Raw genomic sequence first — 17627 nt, 5'->3', positions numbered from 1 at the left:
ACAGGTTCCTCTGCTGTAGGATAAGGCACTGTGTGTTCTGTAAGAAGGCGCTCACGGCTGGCTGGTGGATGAGGAGGCGGCCTTCTCAGGGGCTGCAAAGCTGAGGCTGTTGAGGGGTGGAGTAGAAACTGGGGCCCAGGCAGGGGCCAACTGGTCAGGAGACCCCAGGTAATGGTAATGCAGCTGGAGGATCTGGTGCTGCTGCCTCCCAGCTGCTGGCTCAGGCACAGAGGCCTCAGGATGGGATCATCCCTTTGCTTCTCTTTCGGTCGGCCATGGTTCTCCGGTTGTGGTTGGCTCGTGTTGCCTTATTGGCTTCCTTCTTCCTACGTTCCTGGGTTGTCTCCCGGTTCTGCCCATGGCCCCGAGGGTTGCCGGCCACTGCTGTAGAGCTGTCATGACGGTACCTAAAGGAGGAACAACGCCCAGGAGGGCCCATCAGCCAGTAGAGGCTTTGATGGGAAGAGCCCATTTCTTCCTCGAGGTCCCTGGGAGAGGACCCATAGTTTGGTCCAGGACACCTATGTCCCAACTTCTGGTGGGAGGAGAAGTGGAACCTGGCAGGGATATAACCTTGGGGATCCAACCAGTCGTGTACCTGGAGTTTCTCTGAGCCTTGGCTAAGAGGATGGGCACCTGGCTAAGCTTTGGAGAGGACCAGCTAGTGGCCTGACCACTGACTACAACAAGGACAGGAGGATGTCTTGGGATGGGCCTCCGTTACCTCAGTAGTAGATACTTCATAGAGCTATTCATTGTGAGGACTAAATTAATACACAAAAAACATTTAGGGTTTCTGTAAGAGCTTATTGGGTGGTTGGCTGAGCTGTCCCCAGATAGGTCTCCTCCCATTAGAAAAAGCTGCTTAAAATGCTCACCCCTTCCTGGCGAGGAAGGCCATGCGCCTGGCTTCTGCTTTCTCCCGCAGCACTGCAGGGTCCTGCACAAAATGGTCAGGCTGTGGAGGGGAGGAGAGAAAAAAAATCTAGACTTATGAGTTGCCTCATTTCCCGGAGCCGTGGTAAAGGTTGTCTTCAAGTGCCAACCACTTGAATCTTGTTGACACCTCCATGCCAGCAGTAGGGAGAGGGTCGAGCAAAAGTGTGGCCGGGCAACACCCTAGAATGGAGCTGGGCTTGCTGTGGTCCAAGGTTCCCTTTTGAAGTCCCCTTCTCTGTGCCTCCCACCTCCTGCTTAAGGGGCAGGCAGCTACAGCGACCTAGGATTTCTGGAAAGGCTTCAGGCATGATGGGGCCAGAGCATTACAGTTGGGAAATGATGACAACAAATGGGGACAAAAGGAGAAAGGCCAGGATGGCCAAATGAGAGGTCACATAGGGCCCTGAGAGCTAAGCCACCCCTGGAAGCTGACTGGTTCTCACTCCAGTGACACCAGTAACCTGCTGTGGGAATACCCACGCTTGAAAACTGTCTTCCATGCCATTACTCATTTCCTTTGGTGGCCTGGCCCCAGGTATGTCCGAATCTGTCACTCTGGTGGGAGGGTGCGAGGGGCTCTGGGGACCTCAGGCTGCCACCTCTCTCAATCCACTTTTAACCTTTTTATATGTTGAGGTGCTAAGATTCCACTTGAAGAAAAAGTTTAGCTGCTGAAAAATAGAATTTTCCAGATGACCTTCAAAGCCCTTGAGTTATAAGTCTTCTCTAATTTTAAGAATTGCCATCCTGGGCACAGCAGTTGAAAGCTGTTCTTTACTTGGCCCTCAGGCTCCTGGGCCTAATGAACCCCGCAGCTCCAAGGCCCTTCTCTGATCTGTCCCCTGGGCCCTCACCGGGCAGCAGAGGTGAGCTAAAAACTATAAGCTCTCCAAGCACACATATGGCCTCGAAGGGGGCAGTGAAGATGGGGCTGCCTTGAGGCCAAATACTGGAGGGGCACATTGCTCCCACTATACCCTTTGGAACTGCATCCTCCCTTCATCTGCCACCCCCACCACTGCCACCTGCCAAGAGGTACCTTGGGGGCCTCTTCATCCACCTCCTCCTCATTGTCCTCCTCCTCCTCCTGCCCTTCTCTGGGCACTTTGGTTCTCAGCACCTGAGGGATGGTGAAGGGCCTGAGGGGCCACAGAAAAAGTGAGATCAAAGATTAGATTAAACTGGGAAATTCCCTCAAGAAGGAGGGAATCCAGCTGAGCAAAAGGGCCTTCCCATGAGGGGGACTGGCTAAGGAGGCCAGGAAAACCCAAAGTGCTTTTCATGAACTAGTTTTGCTCCAGCCCCTGGACTCTTTGAGGGTCTTAGTGTCTGTTGGGGCTTAGGGGAGGCTAAGCTGGAGTGGAGGCGGGCAGTGTCCAGTCCTCTCTAGTCAGGACATTTCTGCTTTTATCTGTATTGGGGAATTTCCATAAAATTCCACTGGGGTAAGTTTTCTACAATTAAAAAGAAAAAGGTAAAACCACTGCATGAAACCAAATAAATGCTGTCCCACTCAGGGAGGGGTTGGACCAACCAGCCAAGGGTTGGGGGTGGAAGGAGCACTGGACTAGGAGTTAGGAGGCCTGGGTTTGGGCCCTGGTTCTGCCACTGCCTGGCTTATGTGATCAGGTCCTTGGCATTCCCATCTGTACAAACAAAAGGCTCTGGGAGAGGCCCGGGGGCCAAGAGCCGCCTGCCCCTGGAATCCTGCTCTCTGCCGCCCCACTGGAAAGCCTCACCTGCGACTGATGAGCTCATCATCCGAGTCGGCATCATTGGCGCCCACCTGGTTGCCATCGTAGGTGTCATCATACTCATCCTCATAGTCGTCACCCCGGTAAGACAGGCTCTCACCTGGCTGCAGCGGCACCTGCAAACAGCGGAAGTGTTGGTGGGAGGGGCCCGGGGTCCATGGTCTCCTCCACCCAGCCTGGCCCAGCGGCCTTACACCCTACCTCCTCCACCACCACGCTGTACTGCTCATAGCGTTGCCGCTGTGCTGCCACCTCCCGCTTGTCGTTCAGCAGTTTCCGAGTGTTCGCCTCCTTCCTGACATTGAGATAGAACAGTGAGGAGAGAAGAAGGAAAACTATCAGGCTTTGAAGACTGTGGAGTATAAGGGTCCAGAGAACCCATGGGCTCACCTCTCTCCCGCTCAGGCTGACACAAACTGAGACAACTGACACCCAGCACAAGGGGCGTGTGGGAGGCTGGGAGTCTCACTGCTGCAGAGGGTCCAAGTGAATGGGTCCAGCCACTTGCTCCTTTGGCATCCCGGGAGCAGCTGGTAGCCCACTTTTTGACCAAGAAATTCCTCTCTGAGGTGTCCATTCTAGAAAAATGCTGGCCATGAGCACAAAGAGGTCCCACAGGGGATTTTTTTCTTAGCATTGTTTGTACCAGTGGAAAAGGGGAAGTAATTTGTGATGCAATGACCATCACAAATGAGACAGCCAAATGCTCTGTCCCACATCTGTATTACAGAATGCTGGGCGGCAGTTCTCAAGAATGACATTGATCTGTTTGTGCTGACAGAGAAAGAATTCTAAGACTAACACCCGAGAAAAAAGCAAGCTACAGAAAAACGCACAGTATGAGCCCATCTGTACAACAAGCAGAAAGCAAACCAGACCAAGTCTCTGTTTCCTGAACACATACGCAGCTATGCATGCAAACACACTGGGGAAAGGACTAGTGAGTGCCCAGCCAAATGACAATGGTTACTCTGAGGAGGCACCTAAGGTTATTTGAATCTTTCTAAAAAACAAACATTTAAGAAAGCAAGGGGGCCTCCCTGATGGCCTAGGCATTAAGTCTCAGCTCTATCACCCTGACAGTCCTCTGCAGTGCCTGAGCTCAATCCCCAGCCAGGGTGCTGACCCACATGGCACAGCAGACCTCTTCTGTCTCGCCCGCTGCGCCCCTCAGTAGTGTATTTCAGTCAGTCTGCCTGTTCTGCTCCCCATTCTGTCTCTGGTGAATCCTCTCACCCCCATACCTCTGGCCTACACCCCAGTCTTTCATGCAAAAATAAATAAAATCGAATCTTTTTTAAAAAAATAGCAAGGTCAAGGGCCTCCCCGGTGGCGCAGCGGTTGAGCGCTGGGTTGCGAAGCTGCCCGCAGCCTCTGCAGCGCCGGTTAGATCCCTGGCTGCTCCCCAGCCACTGGAGGAGGGTCCCACATGGCGCGCAGACCTCTCCTGCCGCCCGCTGCTCCCCCCAGCAGTGTACTTCGGTCCTTCTGCCTGCTCTGCTCCCCGCTCTGGCTCTGGTGAATTCTCTCATCCTCCCGTGCTTCTGACTATACCCAGTGCTTGCATAAATAACTAAATAAATCTTTAAAAAAAATAGCAAGGTCAAATACGTTTTTCTTATTGGGGTGCTCCAGGGGACTTCTGGATATTAAGAGGGGAAGAGAGGCCCTGGCCTCTTCCTTGCACTGCCATTTTACCACAGTTGACCCCTATTGTTACAGGGCAACCGATGTGAAATGGATTGGCCTGAGTGTGAGTCCTCACCTGGGTGCTGAAAAGGGACTTATAATAAGACTCAACTGTAGATACACACAAAAAGGTTAATAAAGGGTTAATTTACAAGAAGGGGAAAAGCAGAGAGGAAGAACCCAGGGAGGGAGGAAGAGTGGAAGAAAGAGGGGGTGGGAGAGAGAGATATGAATGCATCCTACCAGTTCTGCTGAACTGGGATCCCAAAAGTACGCTGAAGGCCAGCAACCCCCAAGGCACACAAGTCTGGTTATATACCAAGCCTGGCTGCTTAATTCCACCCTCAGTTCCCAACAATCCTCCCTTCGATGGTGATGACACTATGGGATTTGTAGTCCTTGGTGTCTTGGGTCTCTTTTGTCTGCGGTGGGGGTGGAGTCCATAAAACCTGTGTTTGCGGAGTTTGTTCAGGACATCCTTTCCCAACACTAACTGTTCTACATACACTTTGCTCTTTCATGTCATTGCATTGGAAGAAAAACTCTAGAAGTTCAACTCCTGCCATATTGCAGATGAGGAAACTTGGGTACTGTGGGGAGGAGAGGATGTGTTTGGGAACTCAGCAGACTGTAGCACAGTCACGGTGGGGACATCTGGCTCGTGACTTTGCAAATCCGTAGAAAAAGTTGGCTTGTCAGACACAAGATGGGCCTGTGGAATGTAGTTTCTAGCCCTGAAGGGGAAAATCAATATGAGATGCCAGGCAAGAAAATCCAGCTTAGCTGTGAAATCGGGTCTCTGGAATGTATGGGGGAGGGGTGGAAAGGAGACACAAAGTCACGCAGCTTCCATAAAAATCTTCTATTAACTGCCTTTTGTTGCAGAAAGGGGCAAGTGTATGAGTCTATAGGGCTGTCTGCCTGGGAGCCTGGGCAGGTTAGAATTACAGCTCCCAGAGTGGAGGGTTAGGATTTGGCTTCTTGCAACAGTTTTTCTAAGGGCCTACCACACACAAGCTAAGGTACTAAGGCTGAGTTGGGGAGAAAATCAGAAAAGAGTGAGTAAGATATGGATCTGCTCTCATGGAATTCACATGAGACAGACAGGCAAATGGCAACCAAGATGAAATGTGCTGAAGGGCGGCAAGCATGCCCTGCAACACAAAGATGAAAAGAACTCTGGCTCCTGGGATCTAGCCAGGAGTCTGGAGAAGGGTTAACAGAAGTTCTATGGTTGAGGGCTGTTCGATCTGGACCAGGAAAAATTTTAATCCACAGTAATTCTTCACATTGACCAGGAAAGGGGCCTGTGATTGATTGTAGCCCTGACCTAGCTCTCTTTACCAGGCTGAAGGCTGGAGAGATCATGAAAGGGGCCCAAGCTGGTCTTAGGGATTGCTGCCACTGGTTGGCGCATAGCCATTCACTCAACACACATTTCCTGAAGGCCTACTTCATGCCATGATCTGTACTGGGCCAAGGGAGCAAGGATGACTCAGAGGTGTCACATTCTATGCCCTTGATCCTCCTTGTACCCAATTTTGGGCAGTCAGGCAGTTTTTTTGCGCTGTGTCACTTCTGGGTATGTTGCTCCCTAGCAAGATCAGACAGAGAAGCCAGGCCTACTCTGCCCACCCCAGCCAGACCCAGTGAGAAGACACTGGTAGAAACAGTTGATCCTGTTGGCCTGAGCATCGGCATCATGACCCTATTTAGAGTCAGAAGAAAAAGAAAATCAAAGATAGAATTACCTGAGGGCCAGAACTTCAGGCAAATCTGGAAAGTAAGCAACATGGCTTTAGAGAATATGTTTGGTACAGGTTGCTTCATCAGCCTCCTATAAGATGGCAGCAAGCCCAGGGAAGACACAGACTCCCCTGAAGTCTAGCCACCTTTCCTCTCCTCACTCAGCCTACCCTTCAAGGACCACTTGAAACTGGCCCTCAAGGGGGTATCTCCCATTTTTTAACTTCTAAATGGCCTGCAGAGGCAATAAACCCTTCCTTTCCAGGTAGGGCTAGGGGATTCAGAGAGGGAGAGCAACCCCTGTCCCCTCCCACAAAGGTAACACAGAGCAGAGCCAGGGCCAGAACCCAGGTCTCCTGACTCAAGTCTGCTCTGCTGCTTCCTGTGCTATGTGACCAGTCAAGTCCCTAATTGTTAGATCTCAGGGTAGCCGTGAAGATGAAATAAGGTGATGAGCAGAAGTAGACCTGGTACCTGCTGGTGAATCCTTTCTTTTACTGCAGGACTTGTCAGAGCTTTGAATGTGCCAATGTGTCCTGCAACTCTTCAAGAGGCAGAATACAGAGAATTTTGGCCATAGAACCTTTTTTGATGAAGAACACTTATCTTCCTAGGCACCCCTGTTCAGTTCAAAGGAGTCAGGCAACCCACCTTATTCACAGCTGAAACAGTGGAGGCCACTCAGCAGCCTTGAGGGAACCAGCTCTGGGAGAGGGAAGAAAGGCACCCTTGATAATGTGGCTGCTTCACAGCTTAACCAAGCCTGGACTGCCCTGCCTTGCTACTCCCTGCCATGTAGGGAGTAGATTTCTATATTACCTGAGCCACTGAGTAAATTCCAGCTGATTTAATAACACATAACATTTTAACAATTGTGATGTGCTTTGTGCTACTTAATTTCTTATGTGCTCCCTAATGACAGGACCCATAGCCCTGAGGCCCTCAGCCCTGCCCAGATTAAGATAGGTATCCCCACTAAGATACCACACTGTTGCTGCTTATTTAATGGTCTCAGTCTTATTTACGGTCTCTGAGTTGTCTGAGGGTGAAGCCTGGCTGTCCTGCTCACCTTGTCTCCCTGGTGTCTGGTATAGGATCTGGTGCAAGTAAATCACTTAATAAATATTTGCTGAATGAATAAATAATGAACACATGAACAGAGGCTTTACTGCTTTGCTGTCCCCAGCCCCTGGGCTACCCAGCATAATGAGTTCAGCAAACATCTGCCACCCAGGCTCTTTGTCTGGCAGCCCCTATAAGCAGGGAGCATAGCCTTCCTCATCTGCCCTTCACCCCACATTGGGATTTGTCAAGGATCATTCTGGTCTGGAACGGAGGCCACCGATGCAAGATTACACCTCCAGCCTGGGAGCTGAGGATGTCACAACATGTGTGACTAAGCAGTTTGCAATTGCTTCCTGTCCAGCTAGCCAGATGACTTCAGAGCTGCCCTGCACCTGCTTCCCCAGCCTCGGTCAGCCAAGCTTCCAGCCCTGGATGGTCCCGGGGAGGGAGAACAGCATGGGTCCCTCGCTGAAGCAGCAACCTGCACTTCTGCCACTGGGGCTTGTGTCACAAGAACAGAACAAGTCCCCTCCCGTCTCTGAGATTTGCTATCTCCAGTACTCACTAGATTTCTGGATTCTGTGAACCAACATTTAGAGAAACTTTAGGGAGTAGCATAATGTCATCACATCTTTGTCAGTCTCTACCATGTCACACTCTACACCATGACTGCTGACTCTTGGCCCCTCTGATGGGTCTCCAAAACCAGGCCATCTTTCCAAAACACAAAATGTGCTGCTCCTCATGTTCTTGGGGCTACTGGCCCTGATGTTCACTCTGCTTGGAAAGATTTTCCTCCCCCAACACTCCTCTTTGCAGAACTGACATTTCCTCATCCTTCTACTCTTGGTTTCACCCTTATTATTTCCTCGAAGGAGCCTTCCTGTCTGGACTAAAGCCCCTACAAGAGGTTTGAGCAAGATGCAGACCTCCACCTTGCAGTACCTGCTATATTTGCAATTTTACATTGCTTGTTTGATGAATTGATTAGTGCAAACTCCACGTGGGCATGGGCTATGTCTGTTTCATTCCCATTACATCCCAGCACTTAATAAATCCAGAACCTAGAATGCCATAAGCATCGAGCAAATATTTGTTGAACTAACGAATAAATTATGAATGGAGTTCTCAATGCCAAAAACGTAGGAAGGAGATAAACTGAAAATAAGTAGAAAAGTCTTTAAATGTAATATATTCACCTTCTGAAAAACTTGCTCAGTACAGGTCTTTAATTTTCTCATTTTTCTCACAAACTAGAAAAAAGCAGGTCTAGGGGGCCTCCCTGGTGACGCAAGGGGTTAAGCACCACACTATGAAGCAATCTGTAGCCTCTGCAGCACAAGTTCGATTCCAGGCAGGCCACGGATTAAACCATATGGCGCAGCAGACCTTTCCTGTCTCTCCTGCTGCTCCCCTCGCAGTGTATTTCAATTAGTCTGCCTGTTCTGCTCCCTACTCTGTCTCTGGTGAATCCTCTCACCACCCTATCCCCGCATCTCTGGCCAGTACCCCAGCTCTTGTATACATAAATAAATAAATCTTAAAAAAAAAAAAAAAAAAAGCAGGTCGAGGAACAGCTCTGGGAAGCACTGCCCTGTATTACTATTCAGCGATTCAATGGTCAACACCTCAAAGGATATGAGAAGGCAAGAGAGGGACAGATTCGGCCCTGGTGACCGTTTCCTATCAACAAGAGGACTCACTGGAAACTAACCTGTGTGTAAGTGAAGCTAAATCATAAGAGAAGCTGCCTCATCTGCTGGGAGCTACTGGGACTGTTCTAAAACACACAGGCCAGTTCTGTAAGATGAGGCCCTTAGTTTCTCTCAATTCCTCTCTGGACTTACAGAATTGGGGGTTCCTGGAACCTTGCAGCCAGCCCACTGTACTCACCTCCTGCCCTTGTGTACCCGGCTCAGGTCCACTGAGTCCCTGCTGAACACATCAAACTCATCATTCTGGAAGATGTTATGACGAGATGTCAGCAGAGGTGTTGGGTCTGGTTTCACCTGTCTAGAGGGAGGCAAGGAAATCAATTTCAGGGGGCTTCATCAGCTGACACCTACCTGTGCCTTACTTTCTCCTTCATTTATAGCCTTCAGATTCTCCACTCCCCTTTGACAGCCACACCTGGGACACAATTTAAAAATACTGCCTCTACCTGGGCCCTGCCAGTATGCAGTCACATTCCAAACAAAGCAACCCCCCTGGTTCCACATGCCACTCACACGGGCTCTTTTTCTGTTTCATACAAGTTCCTCCTCTCATTTAATATCACAACAGTCCTATAAGGTAGGTGGTCATAGGTTAATCAATCTTTTTTGGCCTTATTATTCTCATCTGTAAAATGGGCACAGAAAGGCTGAGCAATTTGTCCAAAAGGGACAGAGCTAACTTCATTCACTCATTCAATAAATATCATTTATTCATTGATATTTGTGAATATATATCCTACATTCATTTCTGTAGTGGGCCAAACTCAGAAAGGGTAGGAGTGAAGGAAGTAAGATGCTGTGGTCATTCTCCCTCAGGAAGGTGGCAATGGCAGGGGCAGGCCAGCAACTCTGGAGCTCTGAGGGGCTCTGCAACCCCTTTGTCACATCCCGTGTCTCTCTCTAAGTGGTCTCCCACAAGGTATAGCAAGGATGTCCAGTTAAGCACCTTCTCTGCCCTGCAGGGGGCATGTGAGAACCTCCTAAGGGACCTAAGGTTACCATGTCCTCTCAAAGAGGACAGTAGTTTAAATGGTTGGGAAACACTGCTTTGGGGAAGGGAAAGCAAGCTGAGTCCTGGGACATAAGGGAAAGAAGAGTGGGAAGCAAAAGAGCTAGAAGGGCCTCTGGCAAGGGCCCCCGGCAAGGGGCCCCAAAGCAGTGCCCTCAAGCAGGCTGGACGCAGCGAGCCTCCTCCCACCTGTCTCTCCCACCTGTCTAGGCTGTGGTCCAGCTGGCTGAGGGCAGGGGCCAGCCGCTCCTCCAGGATGTTGTTGATCACCTGCTCCGGGTCATAGCTGTAGTGTTCCAGGCAGGCCAGGATGAAACCCTCACCAAGGTCTGGCAGCAGGTCCTTCACTTGAGAGATGAGGGAGTCCAGCTCCACGCCACATACAGGGGGGCCCAGGGCAGCAGCCGCCCCCAGGCACTGTGAGGAGAGCGGCATGAAGGAGGGGAAGGCTGGGCCAAGCAGGTGATAGGTCAACAGGCTCCAAACAGCTCTGGACTTAGTCCCAGCCCTGCCCCTCCTTGCCAAGGCACCTGGCCAAGTGACTCAAGTTTCTCTTGGAGCCTCCATTTCCTCACCTCTGATAAAGGGGCCCTGTGACTAAATGGCTGAGCTACTTCTGGCTGTGTGACTTTGGGCAGGGCACTTCCCCTCTCTGAACTTCAGTTTCCTCCTTTAAAAAAATGGGCATACTACCACCCACCACGGGATTGTTTCAAATGCACACAGACTAAGCACTCCATAAACAGTCATGGGGCCTACGATCAGGCAGTTTTCCAGCTCTAACAGGCTCATGGCTGAGGCTGGTAGGAAACAGCAACCACCAGATCTGGCCTGTGTAGAAATTAATTATATCTTTTCACATAATTTATTCAAGGGGGATTCAGTTTATATACTGCTCAATGTGACTTAATCTTGTTAGGCCTTTCATGTACGGAAAAACACAAGTCAAAAAGTCAATAAAAACCCTCTATGAGTCAAATAAGAAGCCAAATGGGAAAGGGGGTAGAAAAGGGGGAGGAGATTTTTATTCTCCAAGGCCCTCTGGCTTCAGAGTGCTCCACACAGTGGATCTGGAAATCCCATCCACCTCTGGGAGGTGGGGCAGTGACTATCATCAGCTATAGATAAGGAACCAAGGCTCAATGTGATGGTTGTGCTGAAGGCCACACAGCTGGCAAGAGGCAGAAGCTGCCAGACTCCAGAGACTGTGTGCTCTTAGTCACTATCATGCTGCTCCCAACAAGCAGGGAAGAGTCCTGGGCTCAGTGATCAATCAGTTCAGCCACAGACGCAGCGAGTTCTGAAAAAGCCTTGAGGGAAAGCTCTAGATCAGAGGTTTCCAAACTTGTTCACTGGAGGGGCTTCTAGGGAGCCAAGCAGTGAAACTAGGCATTGTTCCCCGCCACAACAAAAGCAGCGCCACTGTAATCTTTCAGAGGAGTGTGCCAAGAAGGATTTCCATGAAAAAGGCATCATCACTTCATTTTATAAAAGGGAAACTGAGGCTTTGCCAACTAAAGTGACTTGCTCTTTCCTCACATCCAGTTTAGTGTACCTCAGCTGCAAAAAGCAGCTTGAAGCTGTCAATTCCAGAAGAAACCTTGCTCCGTGAGTATAGAAACTAAGAAGGGACGTTTCCTGCTATCCCAAGCTCTAAGATGGGCCAGAAGGGGTGGGGGAAGCAGGGAAAGTGCCACTCCAGACACACACCTCCTCTTCCTCTGAGTTCTCTGGATGTGATATTCCACGGACTGGCTCTGCTGTCACCATGATCCCATTAGGGTCCTCGGCAGTAGCGGGTGGGTCTTTAGCAACAGTGGCCTTCTGTCGGTCTACCCCTTCCCATGCACTTTCGACTGCCTGTAAGATGTAGGCAGTTCGCGTCTCGTCCCTATGAGGACATGTTAAGGTGTCTCTCTCTCTCAGGGGCCACAGCCCTGTCTGCCTCCCCAGCTCTGAGGAAGTATAATTTCTCAATCCCTTCCCAGCATCTGACACAGGGTTTTTGACAGGGGCCATTGGGGCTATGCCCAGGGGCTGTCATAGGCACCTGGGCAGACCACAGCCACACTGGCCACTACTCAGTAGAAAGCAGCTCTGGGTTAACACAGGGCCAGGGGCTGGTATCAGAGTGTCCTGGGACATGTTATTTGGAGAAGCCAGCAGCTCCTCCTCTATAACGACCACTGGCAAGAGGGTCTATTGAGAGCGTTGTCACTGGGCTTCCTGTCCAACCAGCTGAACGCCTCCTGCAAGGGCTGGGGGCCCACAAGTTGTTACTGAGGCAGGACTCAGCAACCTGTCCCAATCATTAAAATGGCCCCTGGCCCTCTTCCCTTTCGACCATCGTGGACACTGCCAAGTTAGATATCTGGGAGTTACCCTAGACTCTCTCATTCCACTTCTAATCCAAACCCCACTGGCCATGCCTGGATGCCAGCAAAAGCATCCTCATGGGCTCCCAGGCCTCACAAAGGCCCCAGGTAACTCCATTCCCCAAACTGGCCCAGAGCTTTTCCAAAGTATAAACCACCTCATCATCCCCTGCTTCATACTCTCATGGCTACCCAATCCTTGCAGGGCAGAGCCCAAACTTCTTAGTGAGCATCACCCAGGGCCAAGCAAGTCTGCTTGCCCCCAGTTCATCTGTCACATCCTAATCCCTCTTCCACTAGATTCCTTCCTCTGAGCCCCACCTTGTGACTAACAGATACGCTATGCACCCCTCAGATGGGCCCACTCTCTGTCCTCCGTCCACAGGGACACTTAGCTCAGGGCTTGGCCAGCTCCTATTCCTTCTGCTGTTTTTAGCTTGGCCATCACTTCTGTCTAACACCCCTGCCCCAAGTTCTGCTGCATTAGGCTTGCCTGTTTACTTGTGAGCCTCTCCTCCTGCAGTGAGGTCCATGATGGCAGGGCTGAACCATTCTTGGTCACACAGGCCCAGGTGCTCAATGAGAGTCTAGAGAAAGCAGGACTGTACCTCTTTTGCCTCAAGGATCAGAGTAGTCATCTTCTCTAGACTCGGGCTGGGGCCTTGGCAGGCCTCTAGGAAAAGCTGGCTGACCCATGTGTCCTGGGGCTAAACCTTCATTCTAGGTCCCAGAAGCCCATCTCCAACCTGGTGAAGCCAGGCCCCATCCCAGAAGCGGCGGTGGAAGGATACAAGACTGAAGAGGCCTGCTGCAGTAAGCTGACATCATCAGCCACAGGGAAGAGGGCATCATAGTCCCGGAGGAACCTGCAGGACAGAGCGCAGATGAGAGACAGGGCTGGCTCTCTCCATGTGTCTGCAGCCCATGGTGAGCATAGAACAGCAGCTCCACCTAGTATGTGGGGCCTCACAGGGACAGGTGGGAGAGTCTCAGGCCTATTCCACTGCTGGTTGCAGCTTAGCTATACTCACCTTCTCTCCTGCAGCAAGGAGCTGAAGATCTGAAGGAACTCTTCGATGAAGCCCTGAATGTTGTCACAGCTGGAACAAAACACCAGGAAATGAATCCCCTCAACGCAGATGACCCCTTTCCCCATCCCTCTGCAAGGCCTGTGGCCAAATGGAGGAAAGACATTTTTTGAGGTTTCCCATCTCATTTCAGCCACCCTGGAGCAAATGAGGGGGCAGATTAAGTGAGGGAAGTACCCCTGCTGGACTTGGGTGGCTCCCATGGGCTTACCTGCTTTCAAGGACAGGGAGAAGGCAGATCTGGTTCATGAGAATGTGAAAAATCTCCAATAGTTTCTTCCTGGAATGGGACAGCCTTTGCCAGAGGTCACCTAACAACCTTTGAAGAGCAGAGGGAAAAAGCAAAGAGATTTGGAGACAAAAAGGCACCAAGGGCAATTATTCTCAGCAGCTATAGGTGCCCCTCCCCAGGGCTGAGCAGGGTTCACAGTTTACTGTAGATAGTAGGCCAAAAGTAGGCAAAAGGCTACAGGCCCTGAGTGCCTGGCTGGTTCCAGGATTCCTTCTCAGTTCAAACAGTGAGTTTGGAATCAGTGGGCTGGTTAATAAGAGCTTGGAGCAAGAGCTGAAGGGGAATGGTTTAGATGTCTCAGAAGACTGCTGGGTAGGAACACACAAGCCAGAAGCTGCATGGTCCTTGGTCCTGCCCCCTTGTCTTACAGCCGTGGATATTGAAGCCCTGAGAAGGCAGGGCTGGTGCTCAGGTCTCTCTCCCCTAAACTAGCATTCTTAGTTTCATCCCTTCCTTACTTGCTATCTTCAAGTCTCCTCTTCTTAATTGCAGACTCCAGTTCAGGAATTGCTATTTCATAAAAGGAGGCTATTCTGTGGAGGCACACATGGGTAAAAAGGTTGCATTAGTTCATAAATAGCACACTTTGTTAGAAAATCAAAGCAAACCCAAGAATGCAAGAAGGCCCCTTTCTTGTTCCCAAGTTGTCACCATAAATTCATTGGAACCATCCTGGCTCTTTCCTGAGTTCACCCAGATTGACCTGCCAGGACTCCCAGGAAGAGCTTCTAGTCTCATGATCTATGGTTGTGTTCCCCATTCAGATGGGAAACCAAGGCCCAGATAGGCCTAATGTAGCGACATGAGGACCACCCAGGAGTCACTAAGATTTGAGAAACAACAAGGTCACTTTTTTTTTTTGCTCAAACACTTTTAGCAGCAGACTATCTACTATGACATTAAGCTATAGTGCCTCTCTTTCTGGTACAGCCATACTTGGCACTGCGTAGCCAACCTTGCTTCTTACCTTGGCAACCCTACACAAACCCTTTCCCAACTCAAATTCAAACTCTCCATCCTTGTCACACACTTCCTGATCATGCTCAGCCATATGATTTACTCCTTCCCAAAATGAAATGCACAGCTCAGAGTATGTTGCCCTTACAATTTAAAATGCAGCTGCCGGGGGCCTCCCCGGTGGCGCAGCGGTTTCGCAATGGGTTGCAAAGCTGCCCGCAGCCTCTGCAGCACCGGTTCGATCCCCGGCTGCTCCCCGGCCACGGGGCAAGGGTCCCACATGCCACGCAGACCTCTCCTGCCGCCCTCTGCTCCCCTCAGCAGTGTACTTCGGTCCTTCTGCCTGTTCTGCTCCCTGCTCTGGCTCGATGAATTCTCTCACCCTCCTGTGCTTCTGACTGTACCCAGTGCTTGCATAAATAAATAAATAAATAAATCTTTTAAAAAATTTAAAAAAATAGGGCCTCCCCGGTGGCGCAGCGGTTGAGCGCTGGGTTGCGAAGCTGCCCGTGGCCTCTACGGCACCGGTTTGATCGCCGGCTGCTCCCCGGCCACCAGAGGAGGGTCCCACATGGCGCGCAGACCTCTCCTGCCGCCCGCTGCTCCCCTCAGCAGTGTACTTGGGTCCTTCTGCCTGCTCTGCTCCCCGCTCTGGCTCTGGTGAATTCTCTCACCCTCCCGCGCTTCTGACTGTACCCAGTGCTTGTATAAACAAAACAAACAAATAAATAAAAACATGCCTCTATAAAAAAATAAATAAATAAAAATTTAAAAAAAAATACAGCTGCCTCTTGTTCTGTGGCCTCATTCTTCCTGTGAACATATTAAGCTCCCAAAAGCTAGAAATGCAGCTTACGTGCCTAGAATGGTGCTATATTTGTAGTAAGTGCACTGTAAACACATGCCTGTCATTTGTTTGCTTCTGGTCACATCTATCCTTGTGCAGTGCTATCCACAGCAGAGGGTAATTAGGCCAAAAGAACTAGACCTTCCTAAGCCCGTTGTGTAGCACCCAGAAGACAGGGCAGTCTAGTCTAGACAGATTCAGGTGTTGCCAAGAAACACTGCTGGTGGGAGGGTGAATTGGAATGGAGGGTGATTTGGCAAGATGTATGAAAATTAAAAATGCATATACCATCTGTTCCTGAAATTCTACTTCTAGGAATTTATTCCTCAGATATACTTTTTTTTTTAAAAATTTATTTATTTATGCATACATAAATGCACTGGGGTATAGGCCAGAGCTGCGGAGGGTAAGATGATTCACCAGAGACAAAGTAGGAAGCAGAACAGGCGAACTGACTGAAATACACTGCTAAGGGGATCAGTGGGAGAGTCAGGAGAGGTCTGCTGCGCCATGTGGGTCACCTCCCTGGCCGGGGATCAAACTCGTGCTACAGTGGTTGTAGACTGCTTCACAGTGCTGTGACTTAACCCCTTGCGCCCCCATGGAGGTCCCTATTCCTCAGATATACTTAAAAAATGATGTGAGTGTAAAGTTATTCTTTGAAGCATTTTTTGGTAATAGCAAACAACTAAAAAACACCTAAAGGTTCACTTATGGACCTTATGAAATCTACCCAGTCATAATAAACACTGAAGATTATCTATGCACTGATAATACATTAAATTTTAAAGGAAAATACAGTGTATGTGTATATGTATGTATGTGCTGGGGACCAGCCTCCGGCAAAACATCGTGTCAGGGGTTCCTGAAAGGATGAGACGGCCTAGGCGAAAACGAAAGGGCTGAAACTTAAGGGCTGAGGGGAAGGGGAATGAGGTAGAATGAGGAGACACTGACACTTGGTGAGGTGCTAGTATCTTCTGCTGAGAGACTCAGCAGGTCTTTTTTTATTCATTATTAGTAATAATAATAAGGAAATACATTATCATGTGTAAAGCAAAAACAATTAGTATATTATGTTTCCCATAGACTACTGGCCCCTACAGGTCTCAGCTAGACGGCAGCTTTCAAGGTTAATAGATAATAAACCAGACCTAACATTAAAGCTACTTATTTTTTCATTTAGACAATTATTTAAAACAGTGAATAACCACCAGTGCATCCCTATCAGCTAAAGCCTAAGCATCAAAGGACTATTCTATTCACATGACCTTCAGCCGGAGACCAGCTGCTGTTCAGCTATCAGAACTTTTTCTACCTAGAAACTCCTTAACTCAAATAGCTTCATATTAAAAACTTTCCCAAGAAACTTCAAGAGAAAACAAAATAGAAGGACCTACTACAATTGTTGTGCTGAATTGCTTGTCAGGCATGCACCACAAACCATTTTCCATTGTCAAGTGGGCCAAACTGTCCAACAACTAATTTCTAAACAGACAATTTTTCATGCTATTTACTTACAATATGCTGATACATATAATTTATTGCCTAATATACTTTGTGATAAATTTTTCTCTATGTCCATGAACAAAAAGCAAAGGGATGTCAGATCTTCAGCCCCACGGTGTGAGACCCTTTCTCTTAGCTGCTTGTCAGTATTCTATCTGGCTGGGGCAACAAGACCTCCTGCAGCATGTATGTGTATATATATATATATATATATATATATATATATATATATATAAAATGCTCATTGCTCATAATATGCCAGATTTAAATTTTAAAAAGGGGGCAGGCAGGCAATAAAAAAATATGCGCATTAGCTTACACAAGCATATACATGTGTATAGGCACATTGCTGGAAAATTCCACAAAAAACCTAATGGTGTGTGAGGAACAGAATGGGAAAAGGGAGACTTTTCACTGTATATTTTATACTTTCTGAGTTCTGAACCATGTGAATATATTATTCATTCATGAATTAAAGGACAGAGAAAGAGAAGGAAGGAGGAAGAAGGTTGTTATGAGAGGGATTAGTTGAAGATGGGTTTGGTGACTGTAACCCCTTGCAGAGAGACCTCAGGGACCAGGTTGCTGCATTTACTCAGTGGGCGGTCCTGGCCTCCAGCACAGTTTGAACAGGTTGGCCCA

At 49.2% G+C, this 17627-nt stretch overlaps 1 protein-coding gene across 6 annotated transcripts in view; it reads right to left on the bottom strand.

Moving 5' to 3' along the window:
- Positions 1 to 235: 235 nt before the first annotated feature.
- ASCC2 (activating signal cointegrator 1 complex subunit 2) overlaps positions 236 to 17627 on the bottom strand; it is a gene marked incomplete at both ends in the record, with an annotated part of 33311 nt that continues 15919 nt past the window's right edge. For 3 of the 6 annotated variants that reach the window (XM_084253398.1, XM_084253400.1, XM_084253403.1), the window contains 12 exons: positions 236 to 407; positions 879 to 958; positions 1979 to 2078; positions 2679 to 2809; positions 2895 to 2988; positions 9087 to 9206; positions 10120 to 10334; positions 11628 to 11808; positions 13084 to 13158; positions 13324 to 13392; positions 13592 to 13699; positions 14131 to 14205. In XM_084253398.1, the coding sequence (XP_084109524.1) occupies positions 236 to 407; positions 879 to 958; positions 1979 to 2078; positions 2679 to 2809; positions 2895 to 2988; positions 9087 to 9206; positions 10120 to 10334; positions 11628 to 11808; positions 13084 to 13158; positions 13324 to 13392; positions 13592 to 13699; positions 14131 to 14205 (1420 nt within the window). The remainder of the gene's footprint in view (positions 408 to 878; positions 959 to 1978; positions 2079 to 2678; positions 2810 to 2894; positions 2989 to 9086; positions 9207 to 10119; positions 10335 to 11627; positions 11809 to 13083; positions 13159 to 13323; positions 13393 to 13591; positions 13700 to 14130; positions 14206 to 17627) is intronic. The other 3 variants (XM_084253399.1, XM_084253401.1, XM_084253402.1) reach the window with 2 other exon arrangements.

This window comes from Talpa europaea (assembly GCF_964194135.1).
Source record: "Talpa europaea genome assembly, chromosome: 14".
Taxonomy (NCBI): Eukaryota; Metazoa; Chordata; class Mammalia; order Eulipotyphla; family Talpidae; genus Talpa; species Talpa europaea.
This window is presented reverse-complemented; position numbering and strand designations above follow the sequence as displayed.